The sequence below is a fragment of the Anabrus simplex genome, chromosome X, assembly GCF_040414725.1.
Source record: "Anabrus simplex isolate iqAnaSimp1 chromosome X, ASM4041472v1, whole genome shotgun sequence".
Classification (NCBI taxonomy): domain Eukaryota; kingdom Metazoa; phylum Arthropoda; class Insecta; order Orthoptera; family Tettigoniidae; genus Anabrus; species Anabrus simplex.
The window spans coordinates 110,639,768-110,662,937 of record NC_090279.1 but is presented as its reverse complement, the minus strand read 5'-3'; the positions used below and the strand labels follow the sequence as shown (position 1 = coordinate 110,662,937).

General features: G+C 38.8%; 1 protein-coding gene across 1 annotated transcript in view; it reads right to left on the bottom strand.

Moving 5' to 3' along the window:
- The window catches only part of LOC136886808 (zinc finger protein 311), a 42,457-nt gene extending 19,799 nt beyond the window's left edge, over positions 1-22,658 (bottom strand). Inside the window, exons 1-3 of the mRNA XM_067159634.2 lie at positions 22,568-22,658; positions 17,718-17,798; positions 7,916-8,041 (exon numbers count right to left, since the gene is read on the bottom strand). Of these exons, the coding sequence (XP_067015735.2) occupies positions 7,916-8,041; positions 17,718-17,786 (195 nt within the window). The 5' untranslated portion in view covers positions 17,787-17,798; positions 22,568-22,658. The remainder of the gene's footprint in view (positions 1-7,915; positions 8,042-17,717; positions 17,799-22,567) is intronic.
- Between the last annotated feature and the right edge of the window lie 512 nt (positions 22,659-23,170).

The window sequence follows — 23,170 nt, the reverse complement described above, 5'->3', positions numbered from 1 at the left end:
TGATGCTAGTCTGTGTTGTTGTTCTATTTTTATTTCTTTTGTGGTGTTGCAGAATTCTATTGAATTTTGTATTGTTTTTTTAGCTAAAAATATGTAGTGTTTTTTAAGGAATGTTTGGTTAAATTGTGACAGTTTGTAAGTTGGACTTGGTCTGTAGTTTATTATAGGCCTCATTGGGACGTTGTCTTTGTGAATTTTCGGGTATGCTTTAGCGGTTGGTAGTTCTGGGTTCATTGTAATGAGTTTTGCAGTTTCTTGTTCGTTTAGAAGAAAATGGGTGTTTTTTAGTAACGTTTTTAGGTTTCTTTGGATGCTGTTAATAGGGTCTTTGTTTTTGATTTGGAAAGTTTCATCTTGAAAACAGATTTTGGTTTTGGCTATGTATTCGTTTTTGTCCATGATAACAGTTGTGTTGCCTTTATCTGCTTTAGTTATTAGTAAATTGTTCTGTTTGATTTTGTTCTTGAGTTTTTAATCTGTATAATGTTCTTGGTACCTTTGTTGCTGTTCTCCTTACTGATTTTGTTAATATACTGTGGTAATCTTTTCCTAATTTCGTATCTAATTTCATTGCGTTGTTCATGAGGTATTTTATTTATGGCATTCTAAGTTTTTGTGATGATTGTAGTGATATTTTGGAAAATAATATAATGGATTCTGTTTCATCGAATGTCGTATTTGTTAGATTTTTCATTGGTGGATGAAATGTATGTTGGTTGCTATCGTTAGGTCTCATCAAATGGTGTCTATTGGGGGCATTACTCTGCATATCCTGGCTGTGTGATTGTTTCAATGCGTGTTCTGGTTTTGGATTGAGATAAGATTTCATTCATTTTTGGGAGGTAGTGTTTTGTCTGCAAATGAAACAATTCCTTGCCCTTGAGTAACTTCTGTAAGACAGGCAATGCCTACGGTACAAACTTCTTCAGTTTGAGACCTCGCTCTTCATTGCTGGTAGTGTTCGATCATGTGGCTCCTTGGCTGAAATGTTCAGAGGGCCCCTGCTTCAATTCATAGCCATATTCCTCAGACTTGGGAACTGGGTGTTTATGCACCGCTCTTCATCTGCCGCAGTTTCTCCACATAGAGTCGGGGACAAGTTCCAACCACTGTAAGTTGGAAAAAATGTTGAAAAGGAGAACTTAATATTTCTGTATCTTTAGCCATATCACATATCCACCTTTCAGTTGTATCATTACACGATAGAATGTCTTCCATTTTAGTTACCACAGCGTGGCCAGCAAAGTGTAGCTTCCAATGAACACCCAGTCTCATGTGACAATATGGAAGCTGTTGGGGTGTGGGTAGTGCTGAGTAATGACATTAGAGCACAACTAGTGTGTCTGTGTGTTGCTCATAGAGTTAGCACAGTCAGGCCCAGTGTGGAAAGCAAGGGCAAACTACATCATCATGCCTAGTATGCCTCATTTTGGTGCTCGCATTGGTTTTTGTGGTTTCCCTATAGCTGCATAGCCTTCGGTGGCGCTATTTTAGGATCCAACCAGCTGATGACCTGACAGACAGACATTATTGGTCAAGTCTTTGCGCATCACAGACGTGTCTTGTGTTCACAGTCATCGTGTTACAGGTGTATGCTTAGAGATGTGTAGCTCTGTGTGCAGAAGAAACCAAAACCCCTACTTGTTGTGCTCGAGTGATTTATTTGGTGACCGTTCACGATTTTGCATGCTTTTTATTGAACAATGAGCTGTTAGTATCAAACTCATTTACTGTTACATGAATCTGTGCATGTGAAGGTGGCCCTTCAACAGGAAATAGTCAAACAAATGCATCGCGAATCCACATCGAGCAGACTTGTACTTAAAATAACTTTTACATACAAAAATACAGTGTTGCAATGATAACTGTCTCACCATGTGAACAGCCGAGATTCCGACTGGCTACTGATGCTAAGTCGAACACGTGCATGCTCCTTGCGTGCGCCTCCCGTACAGATGCTTAGGTCTTGGAGAGTAAAAACACTGCTGAATGGTCTGGATTTATAAGAGAGAACCTGCACCGAGTTTTCTCACAAGATGTCCTCTCAGTGAAATAAACTATGTTTTGAACTAGGTAAAAACCCATTCTTGTTAGAATACATTACTTTAGTTACCCCACTTTCACGATACATTATTTTCTCATCCTGTATTTGAAGGACGCTCCACGTACTGTAGGCTCTGAGCTTTAGATGGTGCTCAATATCAAAGTAAGGGGATGGGACCTCAATGCCTGATTTGTTTTTGCGAGGTTCATTCCATCCAGAAGATCTTGATCTGTGACATGTTGTGATGCTTGGTTTTTATATTTACAGGTACAATAGATCTTCTTTTCCAGGTATTTTCTAAATTTTATTTAATCACAAGTTAGTTTCGACAGACTGAAGAACGTAAAACAAATGGCTTCCACTACTCCGCAATACTTCGCATCGCCCAACAAACATGTCTGGAAAATCCTGGGATGCCAATTTCGGCAGCCAGGGAGTTTACATGACCCACAGAACCACTTTCAACAAATACGGACAGATATCTCCTTGTCCACTCGTATCGAAGGTAGAAGTGGTTCCACAGAACACTAGAGTCTCTTTCTCTCATACTGTAATCAGTTAATCATATCAATGTCACAGTCACCCATATTAAGTTGTGTGCAATTCCAACAACTGTTTCTTTGTGCGTAATTATTTTTGCAAATGAGTGAACCTTGAAAATGGTCAGGAGTATAATTGGTTCCCACTGATAGGCAATTCCTCCCCAAGGAATTAGTCATAAACAGGGATCGGAAGTTCATGCATTCGCATATATTCTTTCACCGTTGTAAGAATATCTTGGTAAATTACTTATGCAAATCATTAATATCTGAACCTCTTTTATTGTGCATAAAAATAAATATTTTGTCTTCTTTCATAGATGCAGCATATTTTGCGGGTTTTGCCCTACAACGGCTTATTAAAACGATATCATTTTTTTGCTTATATATGCATGGCCTGGCATTTTCCAGGAATGTATAATATGTTCTGCAAGTGCAAGGAATGTGATTGATGACAATGACTCAGAGATGAGAGGACTCATTCAGGTCAGAAATGAGCAGTATGAACGAGCGGGAAATATGCTTCAGCAAGGAGCAGCAAGATAGTGAGCGTGGAAGCGTGAGGCTGGTGTTCCCCCACACCCATTTGGGAACCATTGTTGCCAATCTTGCTACGAGTTATCGATTAGCTACAAGAAATTGCTTGTATAACGAATTAACAAGACCTTTAGATACAAAAAGAATTGATTTATCAGCATCTGTGAATGCATCTTTCACTTTGTGCGAAGAAGAACAGACATTGCAAAGAGAGATGAAGATTGATCATGGACAACATCCTCCACTTTCTAGTTGTCAAATGCGGCTGGCATAATGACTTAAGTTAGAGATAATTATTATCAGATCTATCATGCATATTTTGGTACTGTTAGGGCCATAAGCCATCTCAAACAGTTTCATGCAAAATAAAGGGAAATGAAGATGTACAATTGTGCTGCACCTGGCAGATATAATGTGAGTTTTCATTTTATTTATATTATTTTCCAGACCATGTACTCATTTCAAAACATTCACCCTTTGTCAGAAAAGTTGTGGGACAAGTGTTGTATTGCTGAGGTCGCAATGCGAACAAAGGAACAAACGTTGGTCTTATGTTACCTGGCATGTGTACGTTATGAGATGGCCATGCACATGCTCTAAGTGGCAGGGCTGTCCTTATCAACACTCTGGTTGACACAATGGACGCTGAATATAAACAAAGAGTGAACATTAAGTTTTGCGGGAAAACCCCTGGTGAAACGGTGACAATGATTACACAAGCAAACGGAGGCGATGCACTGTCGAGAAGTCACGTGTTCGAGTGGTAAAAAAGTTTCGGGAAGGCAAAGATTCAGTGCAAGATAATCCCAGAACAGGCTGCCCGTCTACAGCACATTCCAATGCAAATTTGAGTGTGTAAGGCAATTATTGCAAGAAGACCGTCGTGTAACTGTGTGTGCGATATCAGGTGGTGGTGGTGGTGATTATTGTTTTAAGAGGAAGTACAACTAGGCAACCATCCTCTATATAACACTAATCAGACGGAAAAAATGGAAGGGGTCCGACACTTCGAAAAATGAAGATATCGGCCAAAGGAAGACAAGGGCCACGAAGGGCGTGAAAATGAAGGACTCCCTAGCCCTCGCAAACCTAATAGCGTCGGGGTCGGAAAAGAACAAGAGTTGACCAAGAGAGGTCGGATAGGATAGATGAAAGTGAGGAGCCTGACACAAGTAAGTGGAAGCAATGCCAGGACTCAGCTGAGGGCCCCGTGGTTGCCAACCCATGCTCCACAGTTCAGAGCCCCTGAGGCCCCTTTTAGTCACCTCCTACGACAGGCAGGGGATACCGTGGGTGTTATTCTACTGCCCCCACCCACAGGGGGAAGATGCGATATCAGGAGAGCTTAATTTGAATCGTAACGCGCGTCATAAGATTTTACGCAATGATTTAGGCAAACGGAAACCGAATGCAAAAACCCATCCCGCACACCCTAACAGACAACCAGAAAGAGGAAAAATGAAGAATTTCTGCAGAGCTACTGGATACAGCGAGATGTGATCCCACACTTTCAACAAAGATTATTGCTGGGGATTAGAGTTGATGTTATCAGTATGACCCCCACACGAAGAATCAAAGTGCAGAATGGCAGAGTCCTGGATACCAAACCCAAAAAAAGCCAAACGTCAACCTTCAAGAATAAAGACAATGTTGATCGCATCCTCTTTGACAATAAAGGGTTAGTTCACCATGAGTATGTTCCACCAGGTGAAACAGTGAACCAAACACTTCACATCGAAGTCTTGAAACGTTTGTGACAAGCAATTCGACGTTGCCACCCTGATTTGTGACAGTCGCAGGATTGATTCTTACTGCAAGACCTCACACTGCTTTATCTGTTACCGAGTATCTAACCAGACATTCTGTCACTGTCGTCCCACATCCACCATATTCACCCGACCTCTTGCTTTGCGTTTTTTTCTTGTTTCCGCGAGTGAAATTGCGACCGAAAGGAAAGCTAAATCCAATGGGCTGCGACAGTTCCACTCCCTGCTTTCAAGGTGCTGGCCAAGGTTCACACCTTCAATATCATCTTCACACTGTAGCCAAGGTGACTACAATGACAGGAGATAAGATCATTACTTGGTAAGTGCAACTTTTCTATATTTTACAACCTCAGTCCTGGAACTTTTCTGACATAGGTTATATTATTCAGTACAAAATTCAACAATAAAATTCAGCATTAAAGTAAGAAGAGGAAGAAGAAGAAGGAGAAGAAGAAGAAGAAGAAGAAGAAGAAGAAGAAGAAGAAGAAGAAGAAGAAGAAGAAGAAGAAGAAGAAGGGGAGGTTGTTGTGTTCTTAAATCGTCTTCCTTCCAATTTTGGTCTGCAGGTAAATATTGATTGGTTTAACTCTTTCCAGTCTAACTGAGAGCATAGCTCGCATTGGCCATAATCATGTCAATGCTGTGCTAAGAGCATAGCCTGTAGCAAGGTTGACAATTCACTAAAAATTGAGAACAAACTATGCACGCATTCTGGCAGATACATCATGTTTCTTCATGTATTAGATACAAGAGTATTTCAACAAATATCTGCTGAAGTCAGAGAATTTATGATATTATCACAGTGTGTCCATTAATAGATGTCACTCAATGTGCTCTAAAACAAACAAGTGCTTCATGAAAGTGATATTGTTGATATTTTATGTAATCGTAATCCCCCATATCTAGAAAAAGACAGAAAAATTTACCAATACTTAAATATGAAATGCGCAGGAACATGTGGTAGGCTGTAAAATGAATTCCCATAATAATGAAATGCAAAATGTTGTTTCGAATTCATATCCGGATGTCAATAATATTTCCTTTTGTGCATAAAATTATAACTACACACCTTCAATATCATCTTCACACTGAGTATCTTCGCTAAGATCACCTTCCGAGCCACTGTCGTCACATAAAAATATATAAATTATATTTCATTAAGAGCTCCAATTTTCGTTATTGTAATTAAAGAATTCTTATGTTTATATCATTTGCATTATTGCTGTTGTATTGTAATTGCAATTCCATTTTACATTACCAAAATAGGGGAAATATAATAGTATTTCAGAAATCCGTACTTACTTAGTAATTCGCCAGACTTCACTTCGTTCACAAACATGGTATAGTATATTAACCCGTAGAGAGCCAGACAACGATATATCGTTGTTTCGTATATATGCGTAAAGTGCCAACCACGATATATCGTTGTTTGGGTAGCGTGCAATTCTATACGAGTTAGTACAACTTGGGCTGTCAGATTGCGACATCTTATGTGTCAAGTCCTTAGATAATTGTCATTAGATTTTAATTACGCCGCTAGATAGTGCGTAAATTCATACGCTATCATGCACTGAATTTCTAAAGTCCGTGTTCATCTACGACGTATGATCTCCATGCCGCGTGAGTAAAATGGCGGCTAGCGGGAGAAGTTATTTTGTTAACGATGACGAACTGGCTGTATATCTTAATATTTTTAGTGAAGAAGAAGATGATGAAGACTCTGATGAGGAATTCATTCCTCCAACAAGTGAGGAAGGGTAAAGTGAAAGTGTTATTGGGACTGATAACGGCGAGTTTTCTGTAAACACTCAACCACGTGCTCATTGTCCCAACCACGTGCTCATTGTCCGAATGTAAACACTGGAAGTGGTAATGACCATCTGAGTGACAGTACTGACGATGATGACGGCTGTAACAATATCCGACAGCAACAATTTCCTGTTTTCCGTGAAATTCAATTAGGTCAAGATGCAAAATACCAACCCTAACCAGATTATTATGATACCCCTAGCCCGAGACACGCCCCTTCGTCAGACGCAAACCTATAGCGTATTTTTATTTTATTTTTCACGGCTCAGTTATTGAATCTTATAAATACAGAGACAAGCAGATAAGAGAAATCATGTCTTGTCACCATATGCCAGAGCACAGCAGTGGCGCCCGGTTACATTGACTGAAATGAAGGCTTTCATTGCTGTTTTTTTGGCCGAGCATATTTTCTTATTGGGTCAAAAATTCCCGTTAAATTCCGTGGTTTGGAAATATGCTCTCAAGAAACAGATTCCAATTGATCTTGAGATTCTTTCATCTTGTGAACAATGATAATGTATCACTATCTGGTCACCGTGACTACAACCCATGTGCCAGGTTCGATCCCATTGTTGAACATGGCAATTGTATATTACAATACCATTGTACATAACTCTTAAACTATTGAAGATAAAAATGTAAAACTTTACATGTTTATTCATCTAAAATAGGACATTTCAAAGAAGTCATCAATATTTACCATTGAGTTGAATTTTCTGTTTTTTTCTGTTTTGTTTCTGATTTTTAATTTTTGGTGTTTTGAAATTGTTTGGAAAATATTTTTTCAAAATACCCAAGAGCATTTTAGTGCTGTAATTTAGTTCAGCAGTAAGAATGTCTTCTTGGTAACATTTAATAAAAATTTCATGTCATAGTTATAATATTTGTGAACTATATAGTCCACAGAGTGAGAACCTGCAAAATTCTCTAAATCTGTCTGGCACTCTTGGCATACTGTGAGCAATCGGGCCTGGCACTAAGAGGGTTAAAAAATCTTAAGTGATAGCTGACATGAAACAAATAACATTTTTTGAAACTAAATGCTCAAACAAGCACAAAGAAGAACGAATCATGCAAATACCTCCTATAGGTACAGATATATGAATATTTTTAAATCCTTAAAAATACTCAGTCCAGAACATTTGTTAGGGATATTCAGGCTCAGACCGGAACTACAGAAAATTAAATGAAAGGTTCTCCATTACAAAGAAGTCAAATACCTTAGTTAGAAGTTTCCTTAGAATGTCACCTTCCTGTCTGTCTGAAGTCTCCCCCTTTATGGCAGCACCAAGAAGTAGAGAATATGGTTCAGTCTTGATGTCCAGGGGGTTCTCCACTTTAGTCTCCTGAAACATGAATTAAAACTTACTACTTGTTAGAAGCAGAGGTACAGGAAACCTTCTTCACGGTATTGGGGTTTGAATCCATCAACTCCTTAATACAAAATGACAGCTACACCATCTGAACCATGCAGCCAGCTTGTTTGCATCAATTTTTAATGCAATGTTGCCATCCTGAAAGAATTTGGTGCAAATGCATCTGAATTTGTAAATTAAAGGCTTATTATATATTTTGTGAAATAAAAAGTAATTTTCAATTCACTGAACATACCGCAGTTACCAACTTTCTGTAACAGAGGCAAAGGAGTTTGATAAATATATCACATATTTTCTAAGCAAGTATCTTGAAATTCATCCTCCGCGAACCATGTGACCTTGCCGTGGTGGTGCATCCCACTGAAGTAGATAGCCAAGCCATGGGTGCAACCATTTAGACTAATGAATGGTTCATCGAAATGGGGCAGCAGGCTTTCAGAATTTATAAGTGTGTCAGCCTGAATGATTGACTTATATGGTTTGCATGTTTAGCTATGTTGATATTGCAACACGGCTGAAAGCAACGGAGATTACAGCCATAACTCACTCTCAAGGACATGCAGCACTCTCTGCACAAATGATGTACTGATGATGGCTTATGGCTTCCTCCAGGATAAAATAGTCCACAATTCAGATTTCCAGGCGGGGACTACAAGAGAAGAGCAATCATGAGGAAGATGAATACTGACATTCTTCAATTCGGAACATGGAATCTTAGAAGTTTGAATTGCCAGGCTGAGTGGCTTAGACGGTTGAGGCGCTGTCCTTCTGACCCCAACTCGGCAGGTTCGATCCTGGCTCAGTCCGGTTGTATTTGAAGGTGCTCAAATACGTCAGCCTCATGTCGGTAGATTTACTGGCACGTAAAAGAACTCCTGCGGGACTAAATTCTGGCACCTCTGCGTCTCTGAAGACCAAAAAAGTAGTTAGTGGGACATAAAGCAAATAGCATTATTATTAGAAGTTTGAAATGTTGTGGTAGGTTAGGGAATACAAAAAGTGAAATGGATAGATTAACGTTAGATAAAGTCCGTATAAGTAAAGTACGTTGGTAGGAAGAGCAAATTTTTTGGTCAGGAGACTACAGAACTATCAGCACAAAATCAAACAAGGGAAATGCAGATGTTGGTTAAATAATCAGTAAGAAATTAAGCAGCGAATAAGCTACTACAACCAGCACAGAGAACGAATTAACGAATTAACACCACAATAATGCACGTCTGTATGCCTACTAGCGAATGGTGATGAAATCTTAAGAATATATGAAGAGAGAAAAGTTTTAATACAATAAGTAAAAGGCTATGGGAGACTGGAATGCAGTGGTAGGCCAAGGAGGTGAATTTAAACAGGGACAAAGCAATGAAAGACAATGCTGGCTGGTTGAATTCTGCACTGATCATAATTTAATCCTTATTAATACTTGGATCAAACACTAGTAATTACGGCTGTAAACACGGACGAGACCTGGCGATGGTGGAAGTTATCAAATAGAATTCATTATGATTAGGCATAGATTCAGGAACCAGGTGTTGGATAGTGAGACCTTCCCAGGAGCAGATGGGGACTCTGACCTCAACTTGGCAGTCATGAAATGCCACTGGAACCAGAATAAATTGAAGAAAAGCATGTATAGACATAGGATCCAGATAAGTTGAGAGAAAAGTGTGTGAGGGATTGTTTCAAGGACCATGTTGACAAGGACCAAATGAAACACAATAGATGAAGGGTGGACAGTCATGAAGAATGAGAAGTACGAGAGTAAGGCTACTAAACATAGGTTAGAAAGAAAGGTAAGAATCCTTGGATAACTTGGGAGATATAATACCTGACTGATGAATGGCAAAAGCACAAGAATGGAAGAGAATGAGGAGGGCAGAAAAGAATACAGGCGATTAAAGAACGAAGTAGATAGAGAGTGAGAAACCATCTTCAGGACTGCCAATAGTGCGCACCATAACCGCATGGCCGACTCACTCTTATCATAGACAACTGGGTGCCTCACCATTTACAGCACGTGGAGGTTTTATTCTCGACTCCAAATACTACCCCTATTCTGCAGTCAATGGATCAGCAAGGCAGCATTATAGACCTCATGTGGGCTCGTGCAGTCCGGCGTATGCCGAGTAATGTTGCCTCGGAGAGAGAAATTAATACAGACACGTTGGAAGCAATGCAGATGTCCAATGCTGCATCGAGATTACCGAAAGAAGAAATAATATGCTGATGACATCACAGAAAATGGAGCGTTAGATGACGCAGTAACTGTATTTGTGCGCCGACTGACTGTGATGTGATAGACAGTATGAGTGACAGAAATCCATGTGATGATCAGGTGGAAGATGAAGGAATGTCTGACAGTGCAGGCAACAAACATGGCATGTAGTCTTCAAGATTTTATTCTGTCTTATATACCTATTCTGACGTATGCAGCCGAGACATGGGTAATGAGGCAGAGAGCCGTGAATAGCATACAGGCAAGTGAAATGAAATTTCTGAGAAACACAACAGGAGTGACAAGATGGGATAAGATGAGAAATGAGAAGGTTCAAGATATAGTAAAAGAAGAGCCACTACGGAATAGGATAGAGGCATCTAGACTTGGATGGTACGGACACATGAAGAGAAAGACAGAGGAGGATGCATGAAATGGATATAACAGGCAAACGGCCAAGGGGAAGACCAAGAGGCAGGTGTGGAAGAGTGCGTACAGAGAGGAGGAGAGGACTGGGCAAGAGTGACTAGGGAGAAGTGGTGAGGAGATGGAGCTGGAAACTGCAGATGATGATGATGATGATCATGATGATGGAGAGATGTGACAGAATCTGTCTTAAATTCATTTTGCAGTGGCTGGTTGAATGTTCTTTCATGTCTTGAAGTGTTCAGAAGAAAATCACAGACTTTTTTCAGAACATAGTGGATATACTGAACATTTACAGAAAACTTCCTGCAATTACTACATATCATTGCTTATATAACTCAATTTTCCTACCATCTAATAAATATTAAGCTTTATGATCTGTTGATTCATGCTGAAGTAATATAGATCCTGCTACAGATATATCAACAGGAGAGTTCTTATTAATTTACTTATTTCAGTATAACAAAATTCCACTATAACAAATTGATTTCTGAGGTCCCCTAAATGTGGTCATATTGGTATTTTACTTGCGTAGTAGAATAACTAGTGAAGGCAGAGGCAGGTCTTTCTGCTCACTTGAAACACTGATATAAGAATGTTTTTGAAGTCTTCTGACTGTCATTGTAAGGAAGTGAAACATGGATGACAACTAGTTCAGAAAGAAAGACAGTAGAAGCTTTTGAAATGTGGTGTTAATGAAGAATGCTGAAGGTGAGATGATGAGATCGAATCACGAATGAAGAGATAAAATGAAAGACAAATCTTAAGACACTCATGACTTGCTCAGATGGATTTTGAGGGAAAAGTAAACTAAGCTATGAATATGACAAGCAGATTAGACTAGATTTAGGCTGCATAGTTCAGTTCTTATGAGTTTCGACTTGACATTTCAATACAAAAGAATTATGTTTTCCAGTTTCAATTACAACATTTTAATTTTAATTTGGTTACTCGGTACCGGTTTTGACGTTGTTAGACGCCATCATCAGCCGATCATTGAATACGGTAAATATACAAGGAATATTCACAATATAAAATACAATACATAACCCTTTACAATTAAAAGATCACTAATTAGATAAAATACAAGAAATGACTGTGCTTGAAGGCAAAGGCCCTCTATTTATAACAAGATGAAATCTTGATAGTCAATGTAAAACAATGAAAATGAAAACACTTAAATGTTGATTTTTGTTTAAGTCTCTGCCATGTTTGAGGTCATGTGTGACGTTATTAGTCACAATGTCAAATTGACCTTTCTATGAGGGTTTTAGTTTAAAACTTGAATACATGTTATTTAATAATAATAATGTTATTTGCTTTACGTCCCACTAACTACTTTTTCAGTTTTCGGAGACGCCAAGGTGCCGGAATTTCGACCCGCGGGAGTTCTTTTACGTACCAGTAAATCTACCGACATGAGGCTCACGTATTTGAGCACCTTCAAATACCACCGGACTGAGCGAGGATCGAACCTGCCACGTTGGGGTCAGAAGGCCAGCGCCTCAACCGTCTGAGCCACTCAGCCTGGCAAAACATGTTTTTTTAAAAGGTTCTTCTGTGGAAAGATGAGTTAATTGTGGAAAAACACAACCGTGAATAACAACACTAGATATATAGTGTATCGTAATTGACCAGGTGGATCATATTACAAGCAAGGTCGTTGAAGATACTGTGTGACCAGAGTTTCCCAGTCCAATGCGAGACCAGAAGCATGAAAAGAGATAAGGAACCCATTAAAAAATGAGAAGATCTAAAGGATGAAAGTAAGACAAGAAAGTTGTCGTTTAGTAAGAGACGCACCTCGTTCAGCTTGCTCTAGACACGGAGTGTGAAGAGGAACTGAGGGCTGGGACATGCATGGATCAAGGGCAAGATGTAAGCTTAGGTAGAAGAGGGGGAGAGGAGAGATGGGTCTGAGGAAGGGGAGTGGCGAAAGTGTGAGTGGAGTTGGGGGGCGTTGCGGTAGGGGAGCATACAGTGAAAAGGTGTTGCGTGCGACACGAAAGACTGAGCTATTATTTGGAAGTATGATGTTTGTAAAAACTGTAATGAAGATGTCTAAATGAATTTTAGGTCTTTCAGAAATGTCATTCAGATTTAGGTTGGAATTGAAATATTGGTCCAGATGTATGTAGCAATTTTCAGTGGTGCCAAGTAAAAGGCCTTTATCTCTATGTCTTGATCTATACTAATAAATTTGTGTTTTAAATCCTGTACGTGTTGGCCCACTGCTGAAAACCTCTTGTACTTAATTGCGTTAACATGCTCCATTCAGTTTGACCGATATATGAACAATTACAATCATTACAATGATACCTGTAGACTCCTGATTTTTAGAAAGGGTTGGTTTTGTTTACTGAAGTGAAATTATACAAGACATCTGTATTTCTGTTGTTGGTGCTGAAGGAGATGTTGACGTTATGTTTTCTGAAGATGCTGTATATGTCTATATTGAAAACATACTAGGATAAGGTTTGTCTTTTTGTAATGTTGATTTAGGACGATGTCTGAATTTGTTAATTATGTGTTGAATAATTGCCTTGTTAAAACTGTTAAATCTAGCAATAGAGTTTGGTCATAGGAATTTTGAAGGTGTGATCGACCAAACTATTGTATGCGGCACATTTATGGGTTTCAGGCTGTGATGAATCTTATCATTGTTGCTGTGTGGGTAGGTTTTCTATAAATCTTGTATGAGAAGGAAGAGGGAAGTCTAGTTGTCGTTAAATCTAGGATTAGTTTCTGATTCTAGGGTGAATTTAATATGAGGCTTGCTGGCGTGCTCCTAGTCTATTGTCGAGCGCCATGAATGTTGGGAGTGTTATGTGGTGGCTCCTCTGTAGAACGTCGTTTTATCTTGACGTTCCTGGATAGCACATAACGGATGAGGGCTAATGCCCTCAAGTTTTTCTTTCTTCTTTATCATTTACTTGAAGTGGACGTCTGCAGTTTATTTTTGCCAGATCTTATGTTCTTGTAATTTGTAAGAAAATGTGATCTCTCCTGACGCCACGCGTATCTCCTTCCAAAGACTCAAGCAAGTCACCTTGAGCCTTAGTTACATTTTTCTGCCTGGAGCTGAGAATCTTTAATTGATGGATTTTTTGCCGTCCTGTGGATATCTACCTATCATTGTGACCTGTTTCCATCTTTGGACATGCGTTCAGTTGATGTTAATTAATTTTCCAGTTGTACCTATTGTGATCCAGTTCTTGAAAGAATCTCGCGGCCTCACTTTACTACGTTATCAACTAATGTGAACAAAAGAATTCCTGGGAAAGGTGGATTTAATTATTAGTTTACGAGTAAATATCTGAAAGAACAAGGTACTTGTCTTTGAGCCCTTCAGGCAGGTAGTAATGCTAGTCCATGGACATTTTCTTTTGGAAAACTAATTATCTTGTAATTTGATCTTGTTCTTAATCTATCAATCTATCTGGTATTGTTTAATTCAGAGGACGTTCGTCACTTTGTTCCACTTAGCGCAATTAATTACACAATTACCCCAAGTGACAGCACAAATGCTCTGACCATATACAAAAGGTACAGATCGGAGTTGTGGAAACGTATGAGTCCTACAAATATCAAATAAGAAAAATGAACAAGTACTCACCATTTAATAAATTGGTAACACCAGAGGGGGGGATAAAATGGAGACCTGGTCATCTTAAAATGTTTACCCTTTTTCAAATAAACACAACCACTTACTTGGAAACAAAGAGAGATTTAATGGTAGACCATAAGATGCTTACACTTTAATTAAAATAATCCTCGCTGGAAATAAACCCAAAAACTTAGTTCTCAAAGATTTTTTATAAAATCTATGGTCAACCGTTTCATTAGAAATTAATTAAATTAATTAATTAATTAATTAAGACCATACGCCATACTGAAACACTTCTTCCACCTTTAGATATCCTATAAATACCGATAAATTTTACTCCATGTTTCATATCACCATCAAACAATGTTCACTTAATTGCCTTTTCTTTTTTAATAATCAGAAATGTTATGTGGAGTACATCCCAAGCAGTTCCTACAAGGAAAGGTGTAATATCACGATCAAGTTTCAAGAAAAGTTTACCCCAAAACAATAACAAAAATCAGGACCGCGACACGGGTAGGAAAACTTGCCAACAGGGAGAGAAAAACAGGTTGAACCACCCACAATACTAATATTATAACAGGGACATCAATTCATTTCCATCAACATTCATAAAAAATCAGCATCACCAACAACAAAATTAGCATCTCCATAGCAACGAAAACACGCTAGGTCAGTTAATGGAAAGGGCCAATCACAGGCTCCCAATCAACAATAGGTTTATTTATTTATTCGTATCAGAAGCAATGCATCATATAAATTGTTAGTTAAAAGAGAAATAATTAAATATGCCTAACTGGTAAAAAAAAAAATAATAATAATAATACTAGAGGTACATTCTAAATAACAATTATACCATATCGGACCAGAATTTGGCAAGATCTCGACAATTTGGTGCGGCCTTCACTAAATCTTGCATGGTGCAAACGAGAGGGCAGGAGTTGCAACTAAGGAGGTGCACCATGGTTTGTTCTTCCTCGCAGGCACAGAGGGTTGACTTTTCAGATAGACCCCACTTCTTCATATTGTTCTTAGATCGACCGACCCCAGACCGTAGCCTGTTCAGACTCTTCCATGTAGACCATGACTCTTCATAACCGGCTGGAAGAGTTTCAGATGGATCCATCCATCCATTGAGATGAAGGTTTCTGGATCTCCAGGAAGTTAGTCTTGATGATTGAGATGATTCTGAAAGGCACTCAGTAGAATGAAGAAAACTTTTCCTCAATTTCAATCGTTGTTGAGCAACAGGACACTGAAAAACCACGAAAATACTAAGCAAATTAATAATACAATTTAATTAAGAAGTCAGAAATGACGTTAGAATGGGAATAGAATACGAACGTAAACCCCACACCCTTGCAGCAACTCGCTTGGTTAGTGACATTGCCAAAACATTGCGTTAACCCCTACCTATCAGGCCTATAAGGCCACAGCTAATCATTAAGTATTGAATTAACAATTTTCAAGGATAAGAATTAACATTAATTTACAGTAGACGCAAGTCCCTAGTTAACATACGCTTTCTTTTTTTTAAGCGGAAAAAATGTTTGAAATTCACAAGGCTAAAATACAGAATTTAGATGATGCAAAGCTTCATTATGTTCTGGAGTGCACTTCACTTTTCGAAATATTCAGTTCACCACACAGAATCAGTAAAAGGAGCGTAGTAAAAACACTTATGTTGCACCAGCTTGCTGTAGTAGAGAAGTAGTTCCAGCCTCATATGCTTACTTACGTATGGCAGAGGAAATCCTTAAAAGCACACAGAATTTCCAGACGAGGAAGATGAAATAATAATAAAATTTTTAAAAAACTTCAAAGTTCACAAGGGCATAAGCCCTATCGAATTAACTTCACCCAGGGTCCATTTTAAATACCAAATCCATGCCGCCAAGCAGAGAAGCAGGCCACCCTTCCATGTCACTTCACTCTCAAAACAATAACGGCGATTACCCAGGAGCCTCCGTTCAGTGCAGAGCCACAATGATGACGTGCGCATACACACCCAGTGGAGGGGGAGCGAGTGACAAAATAGTTCACACCTACGACACTAGAATGCAGGAGAATACAGGAAAAGGCACCGTCTGGGCATACACTAGAGATGGGCATCTTAATAACCTTTCAAGCCAGTGGAAGTTCCTGTTTATAAGTATAGAAAACCATGGTATCTGTGACCATGAATTACTTGATGAATACATAGCAGCAAACCACTCTAAAGACACGAATTTCAATAGCCAAGTAGCCAGTCCTAAAGTATTTCCGGAGAGAGTATAAATTATTACGCCGATAATAACTTCTAGGTAAAGTATTTTTGATCTCAATTCAGTCTTAATTTCATTAATTAATTATTTCTTTAATTAATTTGACTTTACCTTAAGAAGGTGCACCATAGATTTTAAGGGGTTTTGTCTCAATCAAATATAATTTCTTTTCACGATAGTATTTAATTAAATTATTTTGATTTTTCAGAGAAACTACGTGTGTTTTTCTTTCAAGATTTCTGTTTATTTCCTAGCGTGCAAAATCCTTTTGGTTTGGTCCGTGTGGCCTCTGGTTCATGTCTACTTGCTTCACATACTTGGTGAGTATTTGCTGTTAATTTTTAAATGATTTTCTTGGGTATTTGCTACCTATGTTTATGTGTTTACTTATACCTGAAATCGTTGGTACGGCTGGTATAGCAGTGTTGAAGGATTGTTCCTACATGATGCTTTTTTTTATCCACAAATTGTGTCGTTGAATAAGAAAGCAGGTAAGTCAGGTTTGCCAGCTTTCCACTCGCACCATGGATTTGGGGGAGCATCTCTACCTCCACGTTAATTTTCAGTATCACTCTGTTCACTTTCAGTTATATTATTCAGTATTAAATCATCAACGTCACTACCATTGTCCACCAACCATTCTAAAATATGAGTTTCTGTGAGTGAAGATGAAGGAGTAACCATGTTTAATTCAATCTTTACCATCAGTAAACTTTCATTAACATTCAAGAATAACAGAGGTTAGAAAGTCATAACAATTTCCACGAACTATAATAAATGGGAAAAAATGTTCTCTCAATAACCGTTAGATAGCTCTACAATACTGGAGCAGAGCACAGTTATCATACGAATGCTGCAAGAACAAGCTACTGTCATGCCGAGCGCAAGTCTAAAATTTTAATGACGAGCCCCACTAGACATACAGAATAATGAATGAATTCTCAGTATTGTTCCTATTAATCCAGATGAAGGTGTCCTCCCAAAGTCATGGACTTCTATGTTTGTTGGCACCATGTAGGCATCTATACAGTAACTCAATAAGTACTCTCTTTCAGTCCATGAGATGGTGTTACTCGGTGAAGTAGGCTACAGATTACTACAGGCTATTAAATTTCCTGTTTTTAACAGTCCACTTACGCACTTAATGTCTTCTTCTGTGTCCCACAAACAGCCAGGCTCACATCTGACAAAAGCTGGATACTCCATGGTCTCGGCAACCTACGAAGAGAAGACGACAGTGGTTTCAATAAAACGGACAGCAAGCAACAATGTGGTCGTTTTACGAGGAGGTAAAACTGCATTTTGAATGCTAATCCATGGGAAAAGTGAACAACTCTGATCTTTCCAAGAATGAAGGTATCAACAAAAGGGTTGTGATGGTGTGAAAACTTTTACCATTGGGGTCAAAATAAAACAATAACCTAGGCAAGGTCAGACAGGAAGCAATACCAGACTGAGCATGAGGACCAGCGGCTCCCAAGTTGACAGCCCCTTTCAACACACTCAACGTTCACGTGAGCACTGACCAGCGCTCCCAAGTTGATAGCCCTTTCAACATACTCAACGTTCACATGAGCACTGACCAGCCCGTCAACTCAAATGACAAGATATTCATGCACCATGCCAAATCATATGGACTAGGATTTACCCTTTACAAACTTCTATGAATAGAACAGGAATGTGACTTGTTTAGAGCTGTCATTCTAAGAACTTATACCATAATCTGTTGTGCAATTGTAACCTCTTCAACAGGTGTCAGTCAGGACCCTAGCAATGGCTCCAGGCAGAGTAAAGGCTATTGCTGAGTTAATTGAAAGTGTTTTAGACAGTAATTCAGAGGACAGTGATGATGACGATGATTATGATAATATTGAAGAAGAGATTTTATATGAAAGTGACACTTCGTCTCATACGAGTGACTGTAATCATACCTAAAGCCCTGTGTATGAAAGCAAAACATAGTGACTTGGTGTAGGTCAGTAACAGTGACAACCAACCAATTATTCATCACTGTACAGTGTTTACACGAGAACTGAGAAACAAATATTTAGATGATTCTGTATCGGAGTTGTCTGTTTTTGTAGTTTATGAACCCACTGCTTTCCCAAAATGTGTGGGGGGGGGGGGGGGGGGAGGAAACATTTATGCTACGGAAAAATTACCGGAATCAGATTGGAAATAAAGAGTAGACGATAACAAGTGGTTTTGACACCAATGAGGATACCGTATGTCAGGTTCATAAGCCTCGTCATTTGCTTTACGTCGCACCAACACAACTAGGTCACATGGCGACGATGGGATATGAAGGGCCTAGGAATGGCAAGGAAGCGGCCGTGGCCTTAAGGTGTGAAAATGGGAAACCATGGTAAACCACCTTCAGGGCTGCCGACAGTGCGGTTCGAACCCACTGTCCCCGGATGTAAGCTAACAGCCGCATGGCCAACTTGCCCAGTCACCCAATTATATTCCAGCTAAAATAAATGAATTGGCACCCCAAAAATTGTGATGTGCCTGTTCATATACCCAAATGTTTCCAGATTTACCATACAGAATCTTTGTTCCAACATTATTTTTGGTGAGAAATATTATTTTTAATGCTTCACTGTAAACTCTGCATGAAAATTCTGGTTGCTGTTCCATTTATGGCGGTGCACAGTAGTTCTGGTTTACTCATGCTGAGGTTGATCTAAGTGAGTGTGCAGGACAATTAAAGCTGAAGCGATTGGGTTAAGTCATTTCTTATGACAAGCATGGAGTACCATGCAGGTATTCCAGCATCCCCATCTACAGAGGGATAAAATTACTCTGAAATAGAAAAAAATGCATACGTACAAAGTACGATATAGACAAATATCATGCAACTTCAAAAGCATGTAGTCAAAACTATTACTATAAAATAACTATGTTTGTACTGTCATCTGTAAATCTATTGGACAGATTTTGAGGATATTTCCCTCAATACAGGCTAGGTATTATTTTTACTTGATATAAATACAGTGTTATTTACTGTCCATAAAAGAGACAAAAGCTGTAGAATTTTAAGTTATAAAGGAGAAGTCTGTTCAGTTAAGTACCTCATCCACAGTTATATCTGTAAACAACTTTATCAGGAATCATTCTCCATGTTTCAAGGTTTCTTAGCTTCGAGTGTTTTCAAGTTCTCAACGTATGTGATTGCTGCCTCAACCTGTTATCTGTTATCTTCAGAACCCATGTTACAATATATACAAGTTATCACAAATGCCCAAAATAAAACAGAATTTACCTACAAAGTCCTTCTAACCAAGGATTATGAAGGGCCATTAAGCATCGATAAACCAAAGGTAGGAACTGGAACAACCTAAATCCACTCGTGTGTAATGAGACCAGCATCTCACTGTCTTCCAGTTTCTATTTAGAGATCTTCAACTTTGTGTAAAATTATATTTTTTCATCGCTATCAATAAATCACAAGATGAAGCGTTCAATTAATAAAGCATATTGAATCATTAAATTACACTGCATTTTAAATTTCATCAGAAGTATCTGGAGGCAAGAAGTATTTCATTATGACTTCGACTTAGAGTAGGTGGAGTTCTGTTGTTATAATTTGCTGTACGTTGCACCGACACAGATGAGTCTAGTGGGCTGGGAATGGCCTTAATTAAGCTACAGTGGTATGAAAATGGGAAAACATGGAAAAACATCTTCCCGGTTGCCAACAGAGGATTTTATATAACAATTATATTATTGTCTTTCCAGTTTCTGGAGACTCCGAGCTGCTGGAATTTAGTCCTGGATTAGTTCTTTTATGTGCCAGTAAGTCTACAGACATGAGGCTGATGTATTTGAGTACCTTCAAATATGACTGGACTGGGCCAGGATCAAAACTCCCAAGTTTGTGTCAGAAGGCCAGCACTTCATCCGTCTGAGCCACTCAGCCCAGCACGGCAGAATTCAAACCCACCATGTCCTAAATGCAAGCTCACAGCTAAATGACCCTAACCACACAGCCAACTCTCTCTCCTTCAACAGACAGGTGGTCCTAGACTGATCTTCTCAGCGATCAGTCTGTGTCAAATGCCAAATAATTTATTTACTACTGACATTTTGTTACATCCTCAAGAGTGGAAAAAAAAAAAAAATTGTGTCAATAATGGTTTTAATATTTCTTCACTTCATTCCATAACCTTTCTGTAGTGTTTTCAGGTTGTTCTGATAATAGGGTTCTACATACAGTACATGAGAAATAAATCAATAATATTTGAGTAAATGGTCTGAAAGAAACAGAAGACTGCGTGCACGACTCAACCATTACGTATTGTTCTGAAATATACCAACAGAGAGCAATTAAAGCAATGTGATGTAATAATTGCTGTCACAAAACCAAATCTCTCACAAAAATCAGTGAAAAAGTGAGGGACTGTCTCACCGGCTTCTATCACTAAATCAGTGACAGTTGTAGACTTGAGATATTTTTCTCAAAAGTCATTAAAAATAGCTTCATAGATATGTTGCAACATTGTAAAAAATACTTTGGGTCCCTTGTGAGTCTTGAATCTGAGAGAGAGAGAAGGGTGGATGCAAAAGCACATTTGTCTTCATGGTCGTCATTTCTCCTCCAATGCATTAGTGAAAGATAATCTGGCTGTACGACAATGCAAGTTCTCCACAGGAGTACTCTGAACATGGGAAAGTCCTTCAATCTGTCTGTGGCAAAATTCATTTGAAATTCTAGGAATTTCCCAGATTCTATTCTTTTATTCTTCATTGTTTGGGCCAACTGAGGACTACAGCGCTCACATCACCTTGTTTTCTCCTCTTCCAGTACTCCTTCATTTTCTGGCCGTGAGCCAGCTTTCTTTCCTCCGTCCAATTAAGTCTGCTGGTCCCTGTGTTCTTCCTACTCGTAAATGAGGTTACAAAAATTCCCCTTTGAATGGCTTGGGCGGTAATGTATGGACTCATATGGGATCCCCAGTTGTTCCAGATCCGACTTGACCAAAAAGATCCACTTATTCCTGGATGCCTTCCCTCCACCTGCCACAGCAAAGATTCTGTTGGTAAGTCCGCAGGGGTTCATGGTGGTTAGGTTTGTACAGCTCATCGTTGTAACAAATTCTGTAGATCCCTCCCTCTTCTTTTAAGGGTCCCAGTATTCTCCTCAGAATCATGAGTTCTAGTTTCCTGGCCATCACAAGACACTGTATGCTGCATATGAACTGTGATACATGTTCCAACAAACTTACTTCATCTTCATATTCTTATAATTTTATGAATCTGGAACCTACTGTATACAATCACTCTCTACACAAGTACCTACTTATTAAGATATTAATTTAGAAGGGCATGCTGTACAAATCTTAAAAACCAACACCATTTATAACTGCCACTGACCTATTAAATGTGGCTTACAGAAAGCTAATGTCAAACCCAGAAATGATCATTTTTGACAGGAACTTTTCTATGAATACACAAAATATTATGAAAATTGCCTAATGTAAGGTAAATAAAATCATGCACCTCATAAATCCTTTGTTGGTGTTTGATGACACAGCAGCTTGTACTGCCAATGCGAGAAGTGTTCCAGTACCAGTAGTCCTTCTTCACATTTCAATCCACGAATCAATATCTCGTTTTTGAAATGGTGTACTACTACTCAAGCAAATGTAGAAACTTGCAGGGCACAGCAATTTCAACCTCTTTATAAAATCTCAGAATCAGATGTATAACAGTACCGTACCATCCCCCAATTCTCTCAGCTAAAATGTCTTAATCAATGTCTAATGATGGAATTACATACTAAACATTTTATGAGATGGCGAGAATCCATTTCCCATCTCTGGCCTCTTCTTAATGGCACAAAAATGTGGGCAGAATTCCACCTACAATGATATCATAATTAAAGCAAAAAATATTCCCTAGCCATTTAAATAAATGTTGGTTGAAAAATGGTTTTCCAAAATCCATTACTACCACAGTCATACGCTGCCTATTATCTGCATTACCTGAGAACAGTACTGCACATAGCTTTCAGCAGGTCCTATTAAATCAAATGAGAAATGTAATAACCAGTAAAACTTGAATTCTGGCAGAATCAAATTCAATTAAAGCCAGGATCTTAAGCGCACTATACAAATAGGAACGTGGCTCGACGAACTTGGTTCCTAAAGTTTGCTTCTGCTTCGCCACACACATTCATCCAGCATTAAGAACTCAATCTCACACTTGTAGTGGAAATTAGCGTTTTCAAATTTGCGGCTGCCAATATCGTGCTAGACGAGTTGGGTTGTGTTACGAAGAAGAGGAAGAAAAGGAGTACGTGGTGTAAGGACTGGTTATAGGAAGGAGATATGTGGTCACATATGAATCTTTTGAACATGTTAAAACATACAAGTGAAAAGGACTTTCAAAATCTTCTGTGAATGTCAGATACAGAAAACCTGTTAAAAGTAGTTGCGCTGTTGATCACAAAGCAAGATACCCATATGAGAAAAGCGATCATGGTAGAAGTATGGCTCACACTAAAATTCGGTACTTGGCTAAGGGAAAAAGTAAGGAAGATTTGAAGTTTTCAGCAGCAATTTCCCCTTAAGCTCTGGGAAAGATAG